A 24,771-nucleotide genomic window follows, 5' to 3' on the forward strand; every position below is an offset into this window, starting at 1 on the left:
TTGGCCAAAGTATATTAATTGACACTAAATGTGGATGTAGATAAATGGATTTTCTTGGAAGGGTGAAGACTTGGTGATTCATGTATTCCTCCAGACTTAGCCTGGGAAAGGGTGTGCAGCGAAATGTAACGTTAGAAGGCACATGGGGTATTATTGACATTTTCTTCTCTTTACTTGGAATGATACAGTTATGTTGTGTTCTTTATTAAATAGGTCCACCAAATTAGATGGATAATAAATATTTACTTTTACACTATTACTATAAAATTGAAAATGGGAGAAAAGTATTCAACTGAAGTTTTTTATGTATGCTATTTGACATTCGGTGGCATATTTGATGTTAGCTTTACAACTTTGGGTTTCAAGTGGTGAAATGTCTTATTAAACATGCTGAATGTAATTTTCTATGGGCTAAAAGAGGAAAAAATAAATTGCTCTCATGAAAGAAAAAAGTTCAGGGGAAGTCCAATGGCTCGGAAGAGGAAGGTGGAAGGGCGTGTGGGGTGTAGGTGAGACCCCAGGACACTTACACTCGTTCCGATCCCAAAGCTGAATGAAGTTTTTATGGGATACTGGCAGTATTTTGTATAAGACTTGAAGGTATAAGAGCTAACAACACTGTAGATAACACAATGTATGCAGGGGCAGATCCAGGATTTCTTTCTCGGGGGGGCACAAGCAAGGCGGTATCCAGGATTTTGTTCTGGGGGGCACGAGGATGCCTCATAACACCAAACGAACGCAATGATAGCGGGACCCTATTAATAATCTTGCATATTTTTTAAGGGTCTGGGGGGGGGGGGGGCACGTGCTCCGGTGCCCCTCCCCCCTAGATCTGCCTATGGATGTATGTACAAAGGGCCAAAGAAGAACCATGGGGTGTCATTATCACCCCGCATGCCCTTTCCCAGGTTAACTTATAAATCTAACCTGTTGAGCATGTGGGGAATTATAATGGTGAACTAAAGGCATACACAATTGGAAATGAAAAACAGCCCATGCATATTCAAGATCAAAACTTTTATTTTAAATCCACATATGTTTTCGAGGCATTCATAAAAATGGATTTTAAATGTCACATCTCTTTATCAGGAATGAACATGTAAAACTTCTAGTTCATCAAATGTCCCATTGAATTGAGGAACATGAAATTTACTAGGGGTTTTGTTAAAAATTGCAAGTATATCTGTTACAGAAGCTGAAAATTATATCATGATGTGATGATCCAAATTCACAAATCTTTTAGTTTCATTGTCAAATAAAATCTAGTAACACCATTCTACATTACTACAGTAAAAGCACATCTTATGAGGAAGTAACTAGATGTAAAGATTTTACTTCCAAATAGTTGATATTTGATTGAGGCACTGTTTTACTGTGAACTAATACAGAAGGAACAAGTGGAACTGATAAACAGTATTTTTTCTAGTATCTAATATTTGATAGCTATAATGGGTAGCATCAATACATAAATTGCTGAAAAGTTGATTTAAAAGCCTCAGATACAAAGCAAACAGAAGTAATAATGGAGCTAAAACATAACATATTTCAGTAATCTGCATAATCTCAGTTATGATTTTGTAACGTATCCCACCTTAGTAAACATATTTTATTAGTCATCTTTTCATCTTTCTTTTCACCCAGCCATTCTGTTGAAATGAGGGACCAACAGTGACGCCAATTCCTTTGGGGACTTTGCTTAAGTCCCCAGAGGTCCCCCTTCTAGGCCCCTTCATTCTAATGATTGTAAGTATTGTACAAATGAATGCCAAGAAGGAAGGAGGTGAATGATATCATCCCAATAATCAGTATGATGCTACCAGTGCATTCATTCTGAAAAATAATAATACAATATGGTTACTTAATATACCTGTGCATAGTTCATAGTCATTTTTATTTTTTACTGTTGGTGTGGGAGGAGTAATGTTGGTGTGTTTTTTGGAGAACGTCAATTAGCCAAATGATCAAGATGGCTCAATTTGCTGATAACCAAGCATTGCATATTAATGCCATAAATGGTCTGGAGGAATAATCAGATTGACTATTTGAGTGGGGGCATGAATGGACCAACCTCTCTTGGGGGGGGTGGTGTTTGACATTGATTGGATTGATTCAGGGCAGATGCAGCAAATTTGCCATTGGGTGAGTTTGAGAAATTTTTCATTCTCATGACAAGATGAGCCCTTACTTAGGGCCCTTGAAATGATAATTTTCAAACACCCATGCATGGAAAGTGTTGCCAATCTTTCAGAATGAACATCTCTTATTGATGGCAAATAAAATAATTTGCTTATTGATCAGTTTACTTACGCAGTAGATTGTGATTGACTTGAAAAGTTTTGTAGGACTAGTTATTTTTCCATTTCCTGACCCAATGCTTTACTTCTTGAGATATTTGCGAGGAAAAATTAACTGGGTCTCGATCTATATGCACAGCTTCAATAAAGTCATTTAAACTTCTATTAACCTTTTCCTTACTGTACACGTATATATACGTGTGGACGTTTCCTGACCCGGGAGACGACGGGCGTATATATACGTGTGAGATTTTCCCGGCCAGGAGATCGAAAGCCGTATATATACGTTTTCTAGCTCCCCCCCCCTTTTAGGACGGTCGTGAGTTTACGACGTCTTTGTCTCGGGACCCAACGCTTTGGGGTTTAGGATTAACCCTCGGAATCCGGTAGCAGGTACCCAGACCCTTCGTCTTTTATAACCCCTCTCAGCGGCACCGACAGCGGTCATTCAATTGTTTATACAGTCAATTTTCGAAATAAATATTTGTTCATTTCTCAAGAAATATACACTAACAAGAAGAATTGAATTATTTGTCTTTTGAGCAGCGTATACAATTTTTAAACGAAATTCTGCAACAAATATTAACTTACATCTCGAATTATGTATAAACATCAACATGGAAATTGTTGCTGCGTTAAATGCGTTAATAATGGCCTTAGAACTTCGTTTAAAATTTGACAATGCTCAGATAAAAATGAGGAATTCAATTCAAAGTCTGTATTTTACGTGCAAGCAACAATTATCCATTTGCTAAATACATATAAGCAATACATAAGTTGACCGCGAACCAATGCCGCAGGTATGGTCGTAAACCCAGAAAGGAGGGTGCACAACTACTCTCGGATTCCGAGATAATGCGGAGTCCCACCGTGGAGGGGTCGAAAAAGGTTCAGCGAGACCCTTCTTAACGAATGCCCTCCAAAAAGCTCCGTACTACGAGAAAGAAGAGTTTCTTGGGGCTCAGTGCAGCAGTCATACTAAGACGAAAACTCCTCCGTCTCAAAAGGGTTAAGACCCAGTTTAGTATGTATCACAATCTCATGCTTAGTGTTCACCACACCACCACTACTCCTTGCTCTTATGCATAGGCTTTGCTTGATTCATCCTTCTTTAGACTTTTTAAGCATTTCATTCCCTCAGTGTAATGATCTTCCCGAGAGAGTAACTGAGCCAGATCTTTAATGATGTAGCTAATGCAAAATTAATGAATGATCAACTAATCAAAAGTGAGTGGCAACTTTCACATTTTTTTCATTTTAAATTCTTGTGAATTCAGGTGAATGATTCAGGTGATTTTTACTAATGCATAACTAGCCAAGCACTAGAAGGATATTACTCAGAGAAGAGGAATTTTAGAACTTGAAATTTATGGTCATATTGACCTCTCAATGGGAAAATATGAAAGAATGTAAGAAGATACAGGCTTTGTCAGAATGCACAGTTGAAAAGACAGCAAGGTAATTGGCTATAAAATATATCAGTGAATGGTAAAGTTGGGAGAAAAGGCGGTATTGGATCTGGAAGTCACAAAATTGCCCTTCACTTCGCACACAGCACATGCAAAGGTATACTAACATGGTAGAGTGAATGGGGACATTATAAGAAGGTGAAATGGGTGATATATGGTGCTGAGCGCACATGCAGGGTTCGGTAATGAGAAAACGATGCAAAGTAAGCATAAGGCACAAGCAAAAGTAGCACTACAGGCTTTGAAAGAATCTACATATACCTACTGTAAATATATGATGAGCTCACTCCACAAAACTCTAAGTTTCAAATTGCAATTGCTACTTACATTATTCATAATAATTTGAATGTTTAATTTCTACCTCTTTCTTGTACAACAATATGTGAAATAATACCAAACCTTGGTAAAATTTAGGTATATACTTTAGGGGAAATAGAGAAGAGTTTTTATTAAAAAAACAAAAAGGATAATATGTACCTATGGCAAAGAGGTAATCAAGGATCTACTGTGGTTCATTAAATCCATGAGCCTTATTTGTAAAACTTCTTCCTGCCCATGGGTGACCACACTAAAACACTTAAATTGACTCGTTCAATTGTATTAGGCTCAATTATATGGAAGTTTATACTTGAAAATGAAAAGGAGACTTCGATTATTGAAAATGAAAAGGAGAAGTACTTGATAATGACCTCCATGGTTCGAAATGCATCGTATGGACGAAATAAATCAGTGGAAATCAGCGAAGTCTCCTTTTCATTTTTGGGACTTAAATTGACAGTAGAAAATAAATATAAAAGCTACGGAGGAGAATTTACTCTAATTTACGATGGGACATAGCCAATCTTTCTCAAGTGAGGAGAGGCAGAGTGCTCCATCTTTTTATTTTATCTTTTTATTGACCAACCTTCAGGTTGTGTCACTGATTGTGAGCAAAAGGAAAATTGCATGGAAATGTTCATAAAATAATAAATAACCTTCTGAGTGGTGGTTGGGACTCCCTTATTCTTGTTAGGATGTGCACTGTTTGGGACATCCTTGGAATGTTTTTCCTTGTAAATTCCCATGTTGTTTGTAACTGGAGTCACAACTCCCACCTCTTGGGTGGGGGTGGTGGGTGCATCTTCATCTTTCCAGTCATCAACAGTTTTACCAAGATCATCTGCAGGTTCCTTATTCTCGCTAGCATGGTTGTCCTTGAAAATTAAACAGCAATACATAGGGTCACTAGTGCTGGATTTGCTGTGAACATTTGGATGCATAGAAAGCTGTTGACATAATAATTAGGTATTAGTGACAGTTCAGTCATTATTATTGAAAGAAATTTTTATTTTTTGACCTGAGTGACTACCTATCTTCTACTGATTAACATTGTCATTTACCATGAAATATGACAAGAAATGTATTCTAGGGCTAAAACAAATATATTTTATAATGAAACCCAAAACATAGGTCAAATTTAACCTGATGAGGAAATAGGCGTGTATATTTGTTAAAAAACCTACAGGATACTTATGGAATACCTACAGGTTATCAGGAGGAATATATAAATAAGAGGATGTCTGTTTGTTTGTCCACCATGCATTTCCATAAAGCAGCACGGATTGCAAGCTAAGTTGGTTGGTGAATATCCCAAAGCTTGTGGTCCTACTTTTGGTTGTGTCCAACGTGTCCTATGCATCATTCTATCAATACTGTTTGCATAGGCATACCCAGTGGGGTGCAGGCGGGAGCAGCTGCCCTCCCCCCCCCCCCAGAAGCAAATTAAATTTAGTTCAAAGAAAGTTTTGAAAATTTTTCTTTAAATCCAAGAAAAGTGATATCAGTATAAAACGTAATTGAAATAAAAATATTTTTCTGCTAAAATAATTACAAAATCTAACAAAGCTCTGTTATAATTTTTTTGAAATTTTGGTTTCCATAACCTTTTCTGTGTTACAACCTGAACGACCTCGGCTTCCCCCCTCTAGTTTTGATCCTGGGTAAGCCCTTGACTGTTTGTTACACTGCGTAATGCAAGTCCTGCGATCAAACATCCTGCCAGGTAGGCACTCCTATTGGCACGCCCAAAGAGTAAACAAAACTCAAAGGGTGCTGCAATTACCCATTAATCCTCTTAGTGTAAACTTTTTTTTTGGGGTTTGCATTCACGTGACGCTTTTGGTCAACGCACATATGGACACATAACGATCAATGTTTTTGAGCGGGGATAAGCTGATCCGGTGCACAGCATATGGAAATCATTTTTCCATTGTCTGCCGTTCAACATCTTCCTTCAATTTCGTTTCAACCTCTGGGTAATATCCATCCCTTGGGATGCCAGGTGGCCTGCTAGTAATTTATAAAACTTCTTCTTGCCCTAAGGTGGGCTCACAAAAACACTTTATTAGACAGTAAAAAATAAAAATAAAAGATGGAGCTTGCAGAAGAAAGTTCGCTCTAATTTTTGATGGGATGCAGCCCATCTTTCTCAAGAGAGAAGAGGTGCAGTGCTCCATCTTTTTATTTTTGGTTTTTTATGTATAATTGTTTTTGCATGCCCATCATATGGTAAAAAAATTTATTCTTAATGCTCATGTGAGTTAATGGTGAATTTGTGATTATTTATGGTAGATAATGAAAAAAGTTTTCATTTCTATGCAATATTTCAAAATCCTAGGCCAAAAATGAGTCTGACTAGTTGTGATAGTCAAGGCATGCGCTTTCTGGGCAGACAATTACAAATTTAGTCAGAAAAATAAGATTGAAATTAGTGGTCTGAGGTATCTTAGGGAAAAACAGTCCTCAAAAATAACCCTAGAATAGCAAGAACTAGGAATGCAACGCTAAACTATTAGTCCACTCATTGCTTAATTTTTAATGTTATGGGCATGCATTGTTCAGGCCGTTATACACAGGGCACGGAATTGCGCAGGTTAGAACTACATTAATTTCTAAAATGGCGTGGAATTGCGCGAATGCATGAACGAAATTAGAACAGGGGCAATTTTTCCATCCCACATCTACGTATTCTTACATGTGTTCTAGCAATTCACCGCTTTACACGATGCAATTTTGACTGTGCCTTCGTACACACATCAGATTGTGCAACTACATGCTCCGTGTAAATCGGCCTTTAAGCTGTACCTTGTAGAGTGTTTTCTTCACAGTTCCCAGAAGTTCCATTTCAATGTCTTCCGGATTTTCCCCTTGATTTTCCATTCTGGGAGTGTATACACCCTGCAAATCTCTCAGATTGACAGCCAGTATCTGTTTCAACCATTTGTTTTGTGTGGGAGCGATTTTACTGCGGCTATCTGTTGGCCCCTTAGGCTTGCTGGTAGATGCCTTTAAATTTCAAGAACAAAATGAACATCATAATGCTCAAGGACATTTAGAATGAAGAGCTGTTACAATTGGCAGGGAATACATTAACATCCTTTAAATTTTTCATCCTTTAAATCCCCACACTCTTAGCACCCATCTACACACACAAGTTTTTCGGGTCTCTTTAAAAATAATCCCTTTAATTTAGATGTAAAAAAGTCATATCCATAAGTTAAATCCACAAGGATAGTGCTAATAGAGGGCACTATTAGCAGGGATTTATCATGTAAATTGTTTTCCATGCAATTGATGAAGTAAAGTTGTTTCTCATTACCTGAGCAAAATTTACAAAATTTTAGAAAATATTAACTTTAAAGAAATTTATACAGACTCTTAGAAAAAAAAATTTATTAACTTTCTGGGTAGAAAATGGTCACTTCTGAGATATCGAAGGGTTAAAAGTTCTTAATTAATTTAAACACAGTCCAATCATAGCCTCAATGGATATAACTAAATGACATTAACCTTTCGTTGTGACATAATGGCATTAACCAACCTGTATTTTGCAATGCATTCAAGTGTTCCGGTCATAAATTCTGGCCCAAAATAACAAATTTTTATGAAAGATGTTATATTCTTTATTGAATTTCTCCCATTACTTAACTTTATCTGTTATTCATTTAAAATTTTTCATTTGAAAAGTTTGCCTGGGAAACTGGTTTCTGGCTATTTTTAAATCTTAGTTATGATAACAGTAAAAATGATGAAATGATCTACATTCAATGTATTCCTATTCTAAGTACAATGGTAAAAATTCCAATTATTTAACTTAAAAATTTTAGAGCATTGGAAGCCTTAATGTACTGGCAAAAAATTGAATCAAAAAGATTTTGTATTTTAAATATTCAGTCGTAAATTCAAAAGCTTGAGTACAGGATGCAACAGAAAAGTTCAGCTTTACCCCTCCATCATTATTCGCAGCCCAATGAGTGAGGATTTTATACACACGTGGGCCTCTTACTGAAATGAAACTAACTTAAACATAATTATAAAGAAATATAGTGAACATTACAGATTTTAATCTTTTCTAATTAATTTTTCTGTTGCCATAGAATTTGAACAATTTTGTCATTGAAGGTAATCTATTCTATATTTTGAGTGACTTGTACCTGGTCAGAGGTTTGACAGACACTCAAGGTAATTTCCATGGCAATTCAAGTGTATCTCATTCCGGTTAATGTGTCTGGCTTGTGTACATACCTGACCTTCACATTCAGACTTGCTGTGTAAATTATTTCTGAAACGCCCCATGAAACTACCGGAGGCAGGTGTGTTCCCTTTTGGTGAAGGGTCTACGGATAAGATGTTGCTACCAGAGGCATTGTCCTCCTCTATCATATCATCAGTCTCAGTGGTTGGGTCTCGATTAAGAAAAATGACCTTGGATGGTGGCTTCCTGTCATTTTGCTTCTTATCTGCCAAATTCTTATTTTCTTGTGATGTTGCTTCCTCCATCTTCTTCTGCTTCTTCAAATCCTTAGCCTCTTCATTAGACATGATAACTATTGTTGGTATATTTTGGTCGTCCAACTGGGAATTGCAGGTTTATGTTATCCCAAAAGGAGCCCCAGAGACCAGTAAGGGCACTTGGTGACACACAAAGGTCAAACCACCAACTCTATGACTTGCGAATGTTACCTGAAATAAATCAAATGATAAACAATTTCAATTATGTAGAGGAACATGCTTTTCAGGCAAAAAATGTTTGTGAGCATAGTAAGTAATGAGCTAGCATGCATGTTATGAAAGAGATGCTTGGAGCCATGCCTTATCAGCCTATCTGACAGACCAATTGCTGTATTTAGTATTTGGATGAAGACCAATTTGGATTCAGAAAAAGCAAAGGCACATGGGAAGCAATATTAACCCTTAGGCTGGTCATTGAGAAGAGAATGGAAGAAAACAAGCCAACGATCGTTGCGTTCGTGGACTTAGAGAAGGCATTTGACAACGTTGATTGGAGCAAAATGCTTGAAGTCCTAAAAAAAATTGGGGTTGTTTACAATGGCAGAAGAATCATCTACAGTTTATACAAAAATCAAGTAGCGGTGATAAAATCAGGGTCTAGCTGTGAAGATGCAAGAATTAGGAAAGGAGTGAGACAGTGGCGTAGCCAAGGGGAGGTCCGGGGGGTGCAGATGCCCCCCCCCTGAAATATAGAAGCAACCATTCACCTTCATAAAAGAAAACAAAATATTGAAAAATCATAATTTTAAAAAAATATTCTTTGACAAATGAATTTTTTCGATTTTGAAAAGTGTTAAAATTAGTTTAAAACCCATTACTTAGTACCCTGTTTTTAAAAAATTTCCCCCCTGGTTTTGCGCCCCCCCGAACGGAATTCCTGGCTACACCACTGGAGTGAGACAAGACTGTGCTTTGTCATCCATAATTTTTAAGGTTTACATTGAGAAAGCCATTAATGAAATCAAAGGAAAGGCCTTGGGAGTGAATATCCATGAAGGAAAAATTAGCATGCTGAGAATTTCCGATGACATAGCTGTCTTAGCAGAGACAGAGAAGAATTTGAGAAATAGTCCGGTTCATATGGGTTGGGTCAGCTGAAAATAAGCACAAAAATCAGGTTAGAACTTTGACAAGAATGTTGGAATACAACTAAAGGTCTAAAGTTAAAATATTGGAATTGGAAGACAATTTTTCAATAGAAGTTAATTGTTATCGTAGCTGCTGTACAAAGGGAATCTCAAACAAAAAAGTTCATCTATTGGATGAGATGTTGAGTTGTTGTTCTTTTTCCTCCTTTAGGTATTTGCAAGCTAATGATTGCCAAGTTTCTCTCCAGCCTTCCTTCTTCACTCCTTCCATGAAGCCATGTATCACCTCATCTCTTGGTCAACTCCATGAGACACAAATGTTACCAAATTTTAAGTTCACTTTTCTCATTCCGTGAAAAGAAGAATGAGTGGAGAGAAACTAAATTTTTTGGGTTAGCATGCACTGAAAGGCATCAAGTGGGCCAAAGCTATGTATATGTCCTGTTCGACAGGTAGAGTGCTGCATTTGAAGTTCTCTCATCACAATGACCTGGGTTAGGGATTAATCCTCCACAACCCCAAGGCTTTTGAATAAGGTCCCAAGGATTGCAATAATGATAACCAACCCATCAGACCTATCCTCTGCCTTAAATTTACCAACTGAGCATAGCTCCAGAGAAGTGTTTTTGGATAAAATGGTTTTTTAATTCGCCTAAATGCAGCTGATCATTTCACAGATAAGACGGAAGTAATGCTCACCCAAAGTGATTACACTAAATTTAGTACCCCTTAAGGAGCCTGATTTACTGGCTAATGAACCTTAAAGGCTAAAGGAGTTTTAAATTTAGACGGAAAGTAAAGATTTAGGAATTGACACAGGTAGCCCCCCAAGGTTGAGATTAGATGTCTGCATCTGGGCATAAAAGTTCGGGTGCACTAATCCTGAATAATTTTGAGAATATGTATATAAGAAAGGGAAAACCAAATACTAATTACTGTATTTCAAAAATATATATGAAGTACTCTGGCCATCACAACCACCTCTTACTTATGAGTGAACCACCATGAGCTGCGTGACTGGTGGGCATCCACCAAGCCATCCACAGAATTTGTTCATATTCACTGTTATTTTTTAAAATAAATAATTACACTGATCAATTGCATCTTTAGGTTCAGCAATGAATGGAGCCCTTGGCTTCAAATCAAAGGGTTCTGGGTTTGAATTCTGATGACACCTATGGATGACTTGCATAAAAATTGTGAAAATGTTGCAGAGCTGTGAAGGAAGTGACCTCCTTACAAGCAATGAAAGGAATGTGCATTATGGAGGTCTTTATTTTTGAAGTTTTTGAATTTCTTTTGGGATGACCCCCAGGTTTTTTCCCTTTGGTAAAAAAATGGTGAAAATTATTTTTGCAATCAGTTAAGGGGAAAAATTCATGATCAATACTTCAAGTTTTGAAATTTTGGTATTTTTTTGGAGTTTTCCAGACATAACTGAAGATGATGTCACTCTCAGACTATTCTATCACTTTTCCATTTTTTTTACCACGACTCATTAAATATTTTTAGTGTATCACCTCGAATATCTTTAATTTCTGCTCTTTGGTTCCAGGGATATTGCACCAAGAGTGAGCTTTTGCCACCCCAGGCAGACATTTTGGGAGGCACATGGGGTGCATATGATCAATACCTATTTGTTGATCATTCTCGCTCATTGTAAAACCAAAAAAATTCTTTAGATAAACTTTAAACTTAGTCTTTATAATCTTGAATGATATATTTATAACTATTTATCGCCAGAATGGGCTAGTAGATGGGCTTATTGATTTATTCTCCATAGGTGCTTCTATCAAAATTCAGGCTTCTATGTTCACAAAATCTTTAACTTAGGGGCCTGGGTGGCAGTGATTAATAGTATCCAATTTTGAGAAATTTTGGATCCGAGCCCCTGATGTAAGTTGGCACCTTTCCCGCACAGGGCATATTTCATCCTGAATAAAGTAATTTTTGGCTCACCTTGGCTCAAATTCATCATGGGGGGAAGGAAAAGATTTGTCAGGCTTATCTATTTTTCCGGAATACCGTGTTATCGAGAGTTGAGTTTTCAGGTCATATGACTCTTATAATATGCTTAAAAAAACTTCAAAACTCATTATTTATAAAATTTCCTGTGGCATGACCCCCCAGTATGGTCCCCCCAATATTTTTTATAAGTCGGCAACCCTACGAAGGGCGGATACTATTTTGCCTATGGACAGACTGCTTGGCAGTCACATGGTTGGCCGAATTAGTTCACAGGCATTTGGTCAATGAGGCACGGATTAAGGGCTCAAAGGGAGCCCTTCAGGGATACAACACACCAGGGCCCGGAACCAAGTCAGAGACTTATGCACCCGATCACCCGGGGAGGGGCTGGAGAGTAAGGAAAAAGGAATAGAGGCGCCACCACGATAGGAGCCCGTCGACGCCTCTGGGGTAGGATAGGTTCGGAAGGGATGGGACAGGGAAAAACACCTCAACGCTATAGAAGTGAAGAGGGCCCAACTAAATAACAAAACCAGGCAAAGCCATTAATGTGCCAGCGATTTTAGAGGATTATCTGATGAGGAAGAAAAATCCATCCATCAAATTGCTAGATAACAAAGGTCAATGAGGTAGTCGGAAATCTTCGGAAATATTTGTGATATACAGTAGGGAACATTTGGGATATGTTCTATCTTTAGATAGATAAAAAGGTGAGCTCTACGGCCTCAAAGTCAACTGGGGAAAGAAACACTCCAATGGCCGTAACAAGGGGGTTAGGAATCCTTGTTACGGCCATTGGAGTGTTTCTTTATGTTCTATCTCTCGCACCGTCTCACAGAAGTGGCCACAGTGAGTTCGTTTTCGTGCCGGTTGCAAGTTTCTAGTAGTAGACATCAGGTCAGTATACTTGAGTAGTTAAATCTGAGTGGCGGGCACCTCTAGTGCAATACTCCACCCATCGCATGTGATGCTAAGCTGTTAACCCCTTTTTGCCCTTAATTCATTTGGTGTGAATGATAGTTAGCTAGAGTGGCACGGTCTACCATGTTTTCCAACAGTAGTGGATCCAGGATAGTGACAAGGCGGATAGGTGTGGAGACCTGGGGGGTAACCTCCCAGTAGAAGTGGGGATAAAAAAAATCACCATTTTATCTAGTGTAAATTGGATACCCAAGGGTGGGGCTATTACCCCCTAGTCCCTTTGTGGATCTGCCATTGTCTTCCCTAATATGGAGAGTTATACTATACAGGGGCACAGTTGGGGGGGCTGAGGTGCAACTAATACCAGGGTGTGTGGGGGTATGGAATACTCACCAGGATAAGCGGTAGGTGCGAGATTAAAAAATTGCGGAATTTTTAGGTTAATGGTTCGAAATGGTGAGTTTTACGGCTTCATGAGGAATATTTTACTAAACCTTACGCTATTCTATTAGTAATATCAATCCAATTAAGTAAAATGGATTAAACTTTAAAATTTCTCAGGGCTATGGGGGGGGGTTTATCCCCTGAAACCCCCCCCCCCCTAGCTGTGCCACTGGTACTATAAACAGCGAGATCCCGAAATTGAGGTACCAAAAAATGGGTACCATCGCTCAGTGGTCTCAAATAAAAAAAATAGTCGAAATTAATAATGCTATTATTATTATGTATAAATTTGATCTATGGATTATTTCCATAGTTATTGATCCACCGATTTGGAATTTAAAGTTATTTTTCATGAATTTGGAATAATTTTAATTATTTTAATGCTATATCAGCATTTGACTAAAGAATCAACTTAAAATTCCAAATGGAATTAAAGGCTACTTTCACAAAATAATATGCACACCACATGCAAGAGATGCAACTCATTTAGATAATTCAAACATATATCTAATGAATACTATTAGATATGTATTTATTTTACTTTTATACTGCATCCTTGCTTGCATAGCCTTGAATACAGTCATTATTAAGTTTTAGAAGCACTAAAATGTTGTATGTATAGCAATATTTTAATAACTCCTACATCTTTCTTACTTAAGTTAATGCTAAATTTATTTTTCCAATCATAGTAAGCTCCATAAGCTAAGAAAATGGGCATGTTATCATTTTTTCAGTAACAGCTCAAGTTGCATTACATGCTACCACTCAAGCCACCACAATAAGCATGTAATGATTCCTAAGTAATGCCTCATTTGCATCAGGAATTGATAATTAAATCATGAATTACCCTGACCCCGTATGAATTCCTACTTGCTTTTACAGTATCAATACTCAAATAAACTATTATTTCCTGTAAAGAGCCTCTGTATAGGGACAAATATAACTGAGTTTTGAGCATTATCTCAACTGCCAATTGCATAAAACTTAGCTCCAGCTCAAAATACCCTATGCTATGAAATCAATGAAAAATATCCAGCAAATACACTTATTTTATTTTTATAGATTGACAAATAACAGTGACTATTCTCTCAAACTAAAGGTTTCAAAAGGGTGCGAAGACTGCCAAAGCACTTGCATGAAAACATAAGAATACATGCATTATTGGTTAATGTGATGGTGATGAGGTTATTGCTACAGGGCATAGATAAAATAACACAAAAATGATGACAGTTTCTCAGTTTGAACAAAAATCATGACAGGAAAGTTATAAAAGGTGTCACAACTTGGACAATCAGTGAATGATGGCCCTTAAAATAAAAAAAATAAAAAAGCTTTAAAACTTATAACTCACACGAATTGCTTTGTCATTGTTCTCGTAATGGGATTTTGGAAGGGACAGAATCACTAATAACCAGTAGGGTGGTTTCCTATTATTTTTTATTGCCTAAATTGAAAGATTATTACTCCTGGAGAACGTATTTCACGCTTTTAGATTCTTAAATGACGATATCTATTTTTCGCGATTAAATGAAAAAAGAAAATTTTCAAGCGCACGAAAATGCGACGGCTAAGTATGAATGATGGGAAAAGCCCGTGTGAGGTCAGTCTGCTTGCCACCGCCGCATTGTGAGGTGACCTTGGGGCGAGGCTTTGAGCGCTGATACGACACAGAATACTATCAGGTAGCAGAGTACCCTGCTAGCAGGTAGTGCTTGGCTTAAATAAGGATTATTAATACCTTATCAAACGAAGGAAACTTTCGGACCATAGGCAGTTTTAATAGGCGATTATTCAGAGATGTCTCCCTGAGCTCTGTGCCTCATGCATGCATTGGTAACCTCAGACGATGTAAAACTTCCTATCTAATCGTATAGAAACTAGGTCCCTGTGACGTCACATGGAATGGAATCGCAAGGGCGCCAATCTGGCCTTTTTCAAATGCGGTTAAAATTGACCATTGCCATTCGTCTGAATTGGAATTTCTAAAACCAAATAATTTGTTTTTTATGAATACACTAATGGTGGGTATCAAATCGCAATCAGTGCCTTTCGTTTTCTTTGATGAAGGAAACTACCCTATTATAATCACTGCCATTGCTCTGTAATATTCAAAACATGTATTATGATTCACAGTTGCAAAACTTTAGCATTTCATGTATTTAATTTTTTGGGATGGTCGGCCTTGTTACCTGATGACTATGACATGTACACATCCCTCGTTGAATTTCAAATCATTTCCTCATGGTATGCCACTCACAGCACGAAATGCTGTCAAAAACTCATTTATACACAAAATAATTAATTTTCTGGGACATAAGACATACTGAATTCACTACTATTTTGTGAACTTTTTGACTTTCTGAATTGTTCAATGGCTTTATGGGTAAAATATGTTCAGTAGCAAACAGAGCACGTAGCCTCTAACCATTCCAGGTTTAAATAGAGATGACACTTCTGGACTACTCCTTCTATCCAGTATGCGCAGACTGGATCTAGAGTGAGTAATAATGACAAGCTGGGGACAGTATGATTCATTTGTAAATCTAATTTTATAAAAAGTACACTTGGAGCGATAATAAGGAAAAAAACTAGAATTTTCACTAGGTTAGCCATCATTAATCACTCTAGATCCAGGCTGCAAGCATGTAAGGGTAAAAAGTCGAGGAAGATCCGCGGAACTGAGGAGTGTCGCGCAAATCAAGAAACACTTGCTTGCTTGTGGAAGGGAGGCAGGGTTTCCTATTATTTTTTTATTGCTAAAATCGAAAGATCATTACTCCTGGAGTACAAATTTCATGCTTTTAGATTTTTAAATGACAATATCTATTTTTCGCGATTAAATGAAAAGTGAAAATTTTCAAGCCCTACTATTTTGTGAACTTTTTGACTTGCTGACTACGTGGCCGTGAACTACAAGTGGTCGTGGGCAAGCTACACCTCTGCCACTATGTTTCTTATTCCTTAATTTATCATTGTTCTACAACATAATTATTTAAAATATTCTGTATTTTGTCATATGTTGTAAATAGTTACTGGGGGGACGATGGTTTGAGATTCAGGAGGAGTGGTAAATGAACATGACCACACGTGTTGAATAACATGGCGAAACTGCGATTTATTAAAAGAACCAACTTCCGGTGAAGAACAAAAAACAAATGAATACAGTAATACGATAGTTGGGAGATTACCAGCCATATTCAAACAAAAACAATCACAACACTCTCCCTTAATCTACCAACTTTACATTGCATTTTTACAATTAACCATACCCAGAGGAATAATGCACTTGCGGTGTGCAGTCACATTAAGTGCCTTAGTAAACACATCGGCAATCATTTTTTCAGATTCCATGTAATTGAGGACAACCTTCTTATGCTTAACAAGTTCCCTGATGTGATGAAACTTCACTTCTATATGCTGAGTGCGAGCATGCAATCCATTGTCAGAGGCTAATTTTAGTGCACTCTGGTTATCATTCCATAAAAGAATTGGCCCCTTCCTACCACATAACTCAGAGAGTAACCCCTTCAAGTAAGTGGCCTTCCTACCTGCAGAGTCAATGGCAATATACTCTGCCTCGGTTGAAGACAAGGCAGTTACACTTTGTTTTTTTTACTCTCCCAGCAGATTGGTCCACCAGCAGACACAAAAACATACCCAGTCACTGATTTTCTGTTGACGTCATTAGCAAATGACGCATCAACAAAACCACAAATATCCGGATTATTCTCAGTCCTTCGGAATTCTATTCCTGCATCAATTGTTCCTTTTAAATACCTTAACACTCTTTTCACACACTGCCAGTGTTCATTTCCATAGCAGTTGTTGAACTGGCTGAGGTAATTGGTAGCATAGGATATATCAGGCCTGGTACACACTGATAAATACAGTAAACTTCCAATCACTTGTTGGTAAGGTACACTATCACACGTTATCGATTCACCCTTGGTCAGTCGAGTGCCAGGAACCATAGGGGTTGACACAGATTTACATTCTGCCATCCCCACCTTACTCAGCAAGTTCAAAATTACCTGTTTTTGGTTCAACTTTACTTTACCATTACCCATTTCTACCCTCATTCCCAGGCAATCCACGACTGATCCTAAGTCTTTTACCTTAAAACAAGAGTGGAGCTTTTGTTTCAGTTTCTCAGCTTGAACTTCATCATTAAAGAATACAAAAAAGTCATCAACATAAACACATATTATAACTATGGATGCACCATCTCTCCAAAAATAAACACAAGGCTCATGTTGAGATTTCTTAAAACCAACACTTAATACGACTTCATCCATTCTCTCATACCAGGAACGCGAAGCCTGTTTCAGGCCATAAATGGCCTTCTTTAACTTATACACTTTACTTGCATCTGAAACAAAACCTTCCGGTTGGTACATGAAAATGTCTTCACTTAGTGAACCATTCAAAAAGGCTGTGGAAACATCCAAGTGATGTACATGCAAACCATGAGCAACAGCAATTGAAAAACACAATCGTAAGGTATCATGTCTCACCACAGGAGCAAAAGTGTCAAGATAATCAATACCATAACGCTGAGAGAAACCCTTAGCTACCAGGCGAGCCTTATACTTGTCCACTTCTCCCTCCCCATTCCGCTTCAATTTAAAAACCCATTTGCATTGCACTATATTTCCACCCTTAGGTCTGTCTACAAGATCCCACACATCGTTTTCCTGAAAAGAACTGATCTCTCTTTCCATAGCTTCTTTCCAATGAATTTTATCAGTACCATTTAAAGCCTCGGTAACTGATGTAGGTTCTACCTTTTCATCACATGCTAAATATAACTCAAAACCAGGAAATTCCTTCCTTTGCCTTTCCCTCATAGGATACCTCCTTTCACCTTCATCGACATTATTTCCAGGATTTATTTGCACCTCATTTGCATCCGCAAAAGACAGATTTTCAATATCATTCTCTGCTCCATGAATGCGATTGACATCGGCATTTGTTTCACTCTGACAATGAACATCATCACTGACATTACACACTGAAGTAAATGGCAAATCATCATCTAAGTTTACAGGCACAGGCATACTGAAAGAACCCTTCTTCCCTTTACCAATAGCCTTAATTGCAGTGAAACTATTTTCAATGAATTTAACATCACGAGCAACAAGAATTTCTCTCGGGTTTTCAGGATTAAGCAAACGATACCCCTTGGAAGCTGAAGAGTAACCCACAAAGACCATTTTCTTACTCCTAGGATTTAGTTTATCCCCCCTTATTTCCTCAGGGATTAGAGCATATGCATCAGAACCAAACACCTTGAGCTGATCATAGCTGACTTTCTTACCTGACCACAGGACCTCAGGGACATTGTCAGGGACACTCCTGTGGGGGCTTCTGTTTAATAAGTACACAGCAGTGTTAGCTGCTTCTGCCCACATCTGCTTAGGACTTCCTGCGTGAAAGAGCATGCATCGCACTTTCTCCAGAATGGTGCGATTCAGTCTCTCTGCTACACCATTTTGCTGTGGAGTATACCTTACAGTTCTCTGATGTGTGATTCCTCTACTTTTAAAGAAATTCTGTAACTCATCACTCAAGAACTCAGTTCCATTATCAGACCTGAAAATTTTCAACCTTTTACCAGTTACATTTTCAGCCATATTGACAAAATCAATCACTCTCTGCTTGGTTTCAGACTTGCTCTTTAAGAAATAAACAGTCGTTCTGCGGGAGAAATCATCTATCAAAGTAAGAATGTACCTTGACCCACTCCATGACTTTACATTAGAACCAAAATCACACAGATCAGAGTGAACAAGACCTAGTACCTCATCTGCCCTAGTACCTCCTTCCTTGGGAAAAGGATTTCTGTGCTGTTTTCCAAGAACACAAGCATTACAATCATCAGCAGGTTCATACTTGAAATCAATGCAATCACTTAATTTGTCCCGCAACAATATCATATTTTGCATACCCAAATGACCCATTCTTTGATGCCACAATTCATAATCATTAATATTGCACACAAATGCCTGCTTTGATTTAACATCCAAACGGTATAACCCATTACTCGTTCTACTTGCAGTAGCTAGTTCTGTACCATTACAGACAAAGTCATCATCATACATTTTACAACCCTTTTTATCATAAACAACAGTGATCCCTTTGTCGGCAACTTGACTTACAGAAATCAAATTTTCTTTCAATCCAGGAACATGCACAACATGTTTAAGTTCACAAATGTGATCACTTACATTTAGGTTCACAGATCCAACACCTCTGCTTTTAAGCTTACCGTTATTTCCGACAGTAATCTCAATATGACCGTCAACGTCACGACAATAATCATGCATACGGTCTTCATGGGGTGACATATGCACGGATGCTCCGGAATCTACAAACCAATCTGAGTCACACGATGCAGCCGACAGGGCACACAGAAGACTTCTCAGCGGTTTCCTATTTTCTCCTTTCTTCTCTCCCTTAACCTCGGCTCTGTTCTCGTTCGGATCCCTCTTCTTCTGCGACTGCGGGCATTGTGTTTTAAGATGCCCCTTTTCACCACAGTTCCAGCACTTCCACGCCTTCACAACTGATGAACTCCCAGCCATGGTCGAAGAGTTGTACTTCTTGCCCTTGGAATACAGGGCAGTGGTTTCGGGAACACTCGCATTTTGACCGGCACTCACGCTCTTCCGGTAGCTTTCGTCTAACAAAATCGTCTTCACACGATCCAAATTTAAGACATTCTCCCCACTCGTGATGGCCATGACAAGATTGTCATACGAATTTGGCAGCCCCTGAAGCAACATTGCTGCAACAAAGTTTTCCGCCATCGGCTCACCGATACCCTCGAGCTTGTGTGCCAACATTATCACCTCGCTGATATAAGTGTCCATGGTTTCGAACTTTTCTAGCCTCATTTGGCACATAGAACGAAGCAGGGATACATACCGCCACTTGCCTTTATCCTCATATGCCTTGGATAAAGCATTCCAGGCATCCTTTGCCGTTTTAGCTGGCCTTACATGGGGATATACCACAGGCTGCACCATAAGGCAAATGTCTGCTAAAGCTTTCTCGTCCCTACGTTCTTTACCTTCGCCATTATCACTTCCCTGGACACAACTCCACAATCCATTACGACGTAAATAGTTCGTCATCGCGAACGACCAGTCATAATAGTTTTCCCGCCCAACGAGTTTTTCGAAACCATACGCCTGCGAAGTGACCTGAGATTCTTGCATCTTTGCTACCACACGGTTTACCACAAAAATAAAGAAATCTGAATTCAGCAGCGCAGTGGAAAGTGCGCTGGGCCCATAACCTGTTGTAAATAGTTACTGGGGGGACGATGGTTTGAGATTCAGGAGGAGTGGTAAATGAACATGACCACACGTGTTGAATAACATGGCGAAACTGCGATTTATTAAAAGAACCAACTTCCGGTGAAGAACAAAAAACAAATGAATACAGTAATACGATAGTTGGGAGATTACCAGCCATATTCAAACAAAAACAATCACAACATCATATAACTGTGTTTCACTCTATTTTTTCGTCATCTAGTGGCGGGCACCTTTGAGGCAGCATTTCGGCATGAAGGCATCGCGATTCAACAAAACGGTTGAAATTGTTGTCCTTAAGGGCTATAAAATTTCATGTTTACCCTAGAAAACATTCTTCCTGGGTCGAAAAATTCAACATTCAAAATGACTGCATTTAGGTCCTTCAGGTGCATTCAAACACCTCAGGGACGGCTATCCGATGCCAAACGAACCTGGAACATTTTTTTTCATAATTTAATCCTCACTAATTTGCAGATTTTGAGACCACGAATCCTCCAATCCAATATTTAAGGCTGTTTTACACTGGGCATGGAATTGCGCAGGTTAGAGCTGCATTTATTTCTAAAATGGCATGGAATTGTGTGGATGCATGAACGAAATTAGAACAGGGGCTATTCATCGCTTTACACGATGCAATTTTGACTGCGCCTTCGTACACATGTCAGATTGTGCAAGTACGTATCTCGTGATAACGGCCTTAAGATGCAACAACAATGCGGAATATTTTTGTCTGCCAGATACATTTAATTTTCAAGGCAATTGAAATTAATATTGAATGCAGTATAGGTAACTTGGTTACAGGGATGCCAACCGACAAAAAATATTGGGGGGCCCTAACCGGGGATCTTGCCTCAGGAAGTTTTATAAGAAGTGAGTTTTAAGTTTTTTAAGCATTTTAGAAGAGTCATATGATCAACATTAGAATCCTCATTACTCTAATATTGATATCTGGAAACTTTGGGGGAACTCCAATAACTTTTTTAAAATAATTGGTGGCCTACTGCCACATGGATTCATCACATTTCTGGCTTTGAAATAACATTACGGACTGAGGTAACAAAATTTCCTTAGTAGCTAAAGGCTTGCATAGTACAGTGGCGCAGTGAGGGGGGCTTTGGGGGATAAACCCCCCCCCCAGAGGTCACAGAAATATTTAACTGTAATCCATTATACTTAATGGGATTAGTATCAATTATAGAATACTGTTAGGATTAATAAAATATCCCTCAGAAAGCCGAAAAACTCGCCATTGAATCGTTAATCTTAAAAATTTTATAATGAGGAGGGCCCAAACAACTTCCGCTTACCCTGGCGGGTATGCAATACCCCGCACACTCCTAAATATTAGTTGAGCTTGAAACCCCCCCTAGCCTTAATACTTAGCTGAGCTCCTGGCATAGTAAATCATTAAAGTTTCATGTTAATACGGTAGTATTTTAGTGGAAATATAATATCTCGTTATCTACCTATTATTAAAGATGCGTGAAAATCGCAAATGCGATATAGATGCGATGTGCGCAAATAAATGCGAAATAGATGCGATGACGGGACTTTTAAGACATTTTTAAGCAAATTTGCCTTTTCGACGGCTAAATTCGTACATTTTGTGCCGAGTGCAGTTTAAATGCTCCGCCGACACTCACCGCTTAAAGCATGTGAGCGACTGGCCGGCTGCTAGTTGGCTGAAACTCTACGTGGCCGCGAACTACAAGTGGGCGCGCGCAAGCTACACCTCCGCGACTATATGTCTCATTCCTTAATTTATTGTTGTTCTACAACATAATTATTTAAAATATTCTGTAATTTGTCATATAAATGTGTTTCACTATATTTTACCATCATCTACCTCATTATGAAAATAAAAAAATAGACGCAACAAAATGCGATAAACTGTTATTGAAAGTGCGATAAAATAAAAATGAATGTTCCATTTTCACATATCTCTACCTATTATCAATAAAAATGCTTCAAGTAGACGGTTCTTCGCAGTGGCGTAACGAGGGGGGGGATTTTGGGGGATAAAACCCCCCCCCAGAGCTCAAAGAAACTTTTAACTGCAATCACTTTTACTTCATTTGATTAATATACTTATAAAAGAGTGTAAGGATTAATAAAATGTCTCTCAGAAAGCCATTAAACTCATCATTTTGAACCATTTATCTTAAAAAAAATTCTCGGGGAGGGCCCCCGTACCTCCCGCTTATCCTGGCGGGTATACCACACACCCCAGGTCTAGTTGCGCCTAACCCCCCCCCTAGCCTTAATTCTTAGCTGCGCCCCTGGTTCCTTGAACGTCTCTCGGCCGAACCTCTGACTTGGCATCCGAGCAATCCCCACTCTCTATCATTCCGGCCTGCTTCCGGCGGTTCAGCGCACACGCAGCTCTAAAGAATCCTTACACTATATACACTAATTTCGGCGAAGATATCGTTCATAACTTCATAAAAATGAATTCCAATGCAAGGTGATGGTCAAAGCAGCGATATCGTCTACCACACGGGTCGTCAAATAATAAGATTTTTCATTTATACCAATAGCTAAAATACTGATGTGGGTAATAACTACAACAAAGAATACAGTTTTCAACACTGAGTCATGAAACGTCAAAATGTTATTTTAAAAGCCTTAATCTACGACACAGAGAAAGGTAATTTTTTATATCTAAATCCGAGTTGTTGTCATTACGCCCTGAATGAGATAAATCCCTCCGTGACCATACAAATGCGATGAAATTCCGTTTCTGAGACACTTTGAAATTATTGTCAAAATTGACATAATATGCAATACATAATATGTCTGTAAATGCAGAAGGAAAGAAGCTTTAGTTTGATGCTCATGAAAAAATGGAATTCGCGGTCTTCAAACTCGCGTGAAAGGATTTTGCAACCGGAAGGTGTCAGTATTTGCGTCTATATCAAATTTAAAATGTGTGCTATAAAATTTACAAATTTAAGATAAATTCAAATATTGACAAATAACGGAATTATATCCTATGCACCCTTAAAATGCGAAGAGGTTTACTTAAGTTTTGAACGAGTGTCTCGTCACTAAAAATATCAAATAAAAGATCAAAATTTGATTGCATTGTATTGCACTTCAATATGCCAGCACCTGAACTTTCAATCTATAGACTGGCAGTAGCGAAAGAAGTACGTAATTGCAACTCAGGCACTCAAAAGATCAATTTGAAAGGGTAAAATATTTGCCCCATTATGATGGTATTATGACACAACAGGCGAAGCTTCGTGGAACTAAGTGCACAAAAAAATTTCCAAAAAATATATATTTTCACAAAGTACTCACTTCAGGCTGTTTTCACGTCGATGTGTTGGATTGGAAAAACGGGTTGGCCCAGCGTCACTGCACTGCACAAGCACAAGCCCAGCAAAGCACAAGTATCGCCGGTACTGGACAAGCTGATCACACGGGTGCTGAAGCAGACGGTTCAATATCAAATATTAAATCAAAATATCAAATATAAGGTCAACATTTGATTGCATTGTATTGCACTTCAATATGCCAGCACCTGAACTTTCAATCTATTGGCTGGCAGTAGCGAAAGAAGTACGCAATTGCAACTCAATCACTCAAAAGATCAATTTGAAATGGTAAAAAAATTGTCCCCATATGATGGTATTATGACACAACAGGAGAAGTACTAAGTGCACGAAACAATTTCCAAAAAAATATATATTTTCACAAAGTACTCACTTCAGGCTGTCTTCACGTCGATGTGTTGGGTTGGAAAAACGGGTTGGCCCAGCGTCACTGCACTGCACAAGTACAAGCCAAGCAAAGCACACAAGTATCGCCGGTACTGAACAAGCTGATCACACGGGTGCTGAAGCAGACTGTTCACTTGCCACCTTTCCTCGAGCTCTTCACGATCTCCTCTGGTGCTTCTACTGGACACCGTCAAGAGTGACATCTGCGCGCACTGGCACCCCCTCTTTTTCTGCGCATTACAACCTACGGAAATGACGTTTCTGCTCACACGCGTTTCCATTGCCACATTTTCCAAACAAGCTTCGACTCACCTCATTCAATTATTGTTTTGATTTATTTTTCCGGTATGCGTCGTTAAAATGTCGATTAGCCGTCGGAGTTGCATCATCACTAATTCTCCGTAAAAGAAGCGAGGAAGAGCAGATAAGGGGAACATTATTGCCAAAACATATAGGGTCGTTATATTTATTTCTAGCTCGCTACCAGGTACTGGATCGCAGGGTGGCGTCGGAATGTTTTCTTCTGTTTTCTCGGAAAGGATAACAGAATCGTCATACTTGTGTTGCAATTGAGTACTTCTGTGGCTAAGTTGTCAACCTAGATTGAAACTTCCGGTGCTGGGATATTGGAGTGAACCAAATAAAATCGAATCTTGTATTTGATCGCAATAATCTACATGCTTATATCTCAAATTTAGTTTAAATAA

At 38.5% G+C, this 24,771-nt stretch overlaps 1 protein-coding gene across 2 annotated transcripts; it reads right to left on the minus strand.

Moving 5' to 3' along the window:
• Positions 1-1,011: 1,011 nt before the first annotated feature.
• Positions 1,012-24,215, minus strand: LOC124171695. 2 transcript variants are annotated; one of them, XM_046550952.1, is made up of 6 exons: positions 24,051-24,215; positions 23,643-23,770; positions 8,330-8,767; positions 6,890-7,090; positions 4,741-4,959; positions 1,012-1,833 (listed from the first exon to the last, which is right to left on the minus strand). In XM_046550952.1, exons 3-6 carry the CDS (start codon positions 8,624-8,626, stop codon positions 1,738-1,740), a joined length of 813 nt encoding a protein of 270 aa, XP_046406908.1. In that variant the 5' UTR covers positions 8,627-8,767; positions 23,643-23,770; positions 24,051-24,215; the 3' UTR covers positions 1,012-1,737. The 2 variants fall into 2 exon arrangements, with proteins under 2 accessions (XP_046406908.1, XP_046406910.1); XM_046550954.1 differs by lacking the exon at positions 23,643-23,770.
• Positions 24,216-24,771: the final 556 nt, after the last annotated feature.

The sequence above is a fragment of the Ischnura elegans genome, chromosome X, assembly GCF_921293095.1.
Source record: "Ischnura elegans chromosome X, ioIscEleg1.1, whole genome shotgun sequence".
In the NCBI taxonomy this organism is placed as follows: domain Eukaryota; kingdom Metazoa; phylum Arthropoda; class Insecta; order Odonata; family Coenagrionidae; genus Ischnura; species Ischnura elegans.

Excerpts from the sequence above, each read along its gene's own strand:
- LOC124171695 (XM_046550954.1), bottom strand. The coding sequence starts at position 8,626 with ATGTCTAATGAAGAGGCTAAGGATTTGAAGAAGCAGAAGAAGATGGAG. Across the intron at positions 4,960-6,889 it reads TGAAGAAAACACTCTACAAG|GACAACCATGCTAGCGAGAA; the intron begins GTACAGCTTAAA and ends TTAATTTTCAAG. Across the intron at positions 1,834-4,740 it reads TCCCAACCACCACTCAGAAG|AATGAATGCACTGGTAGCAT; the intron begins GTTATTTATTAT and ends ATTATTTTTCAG.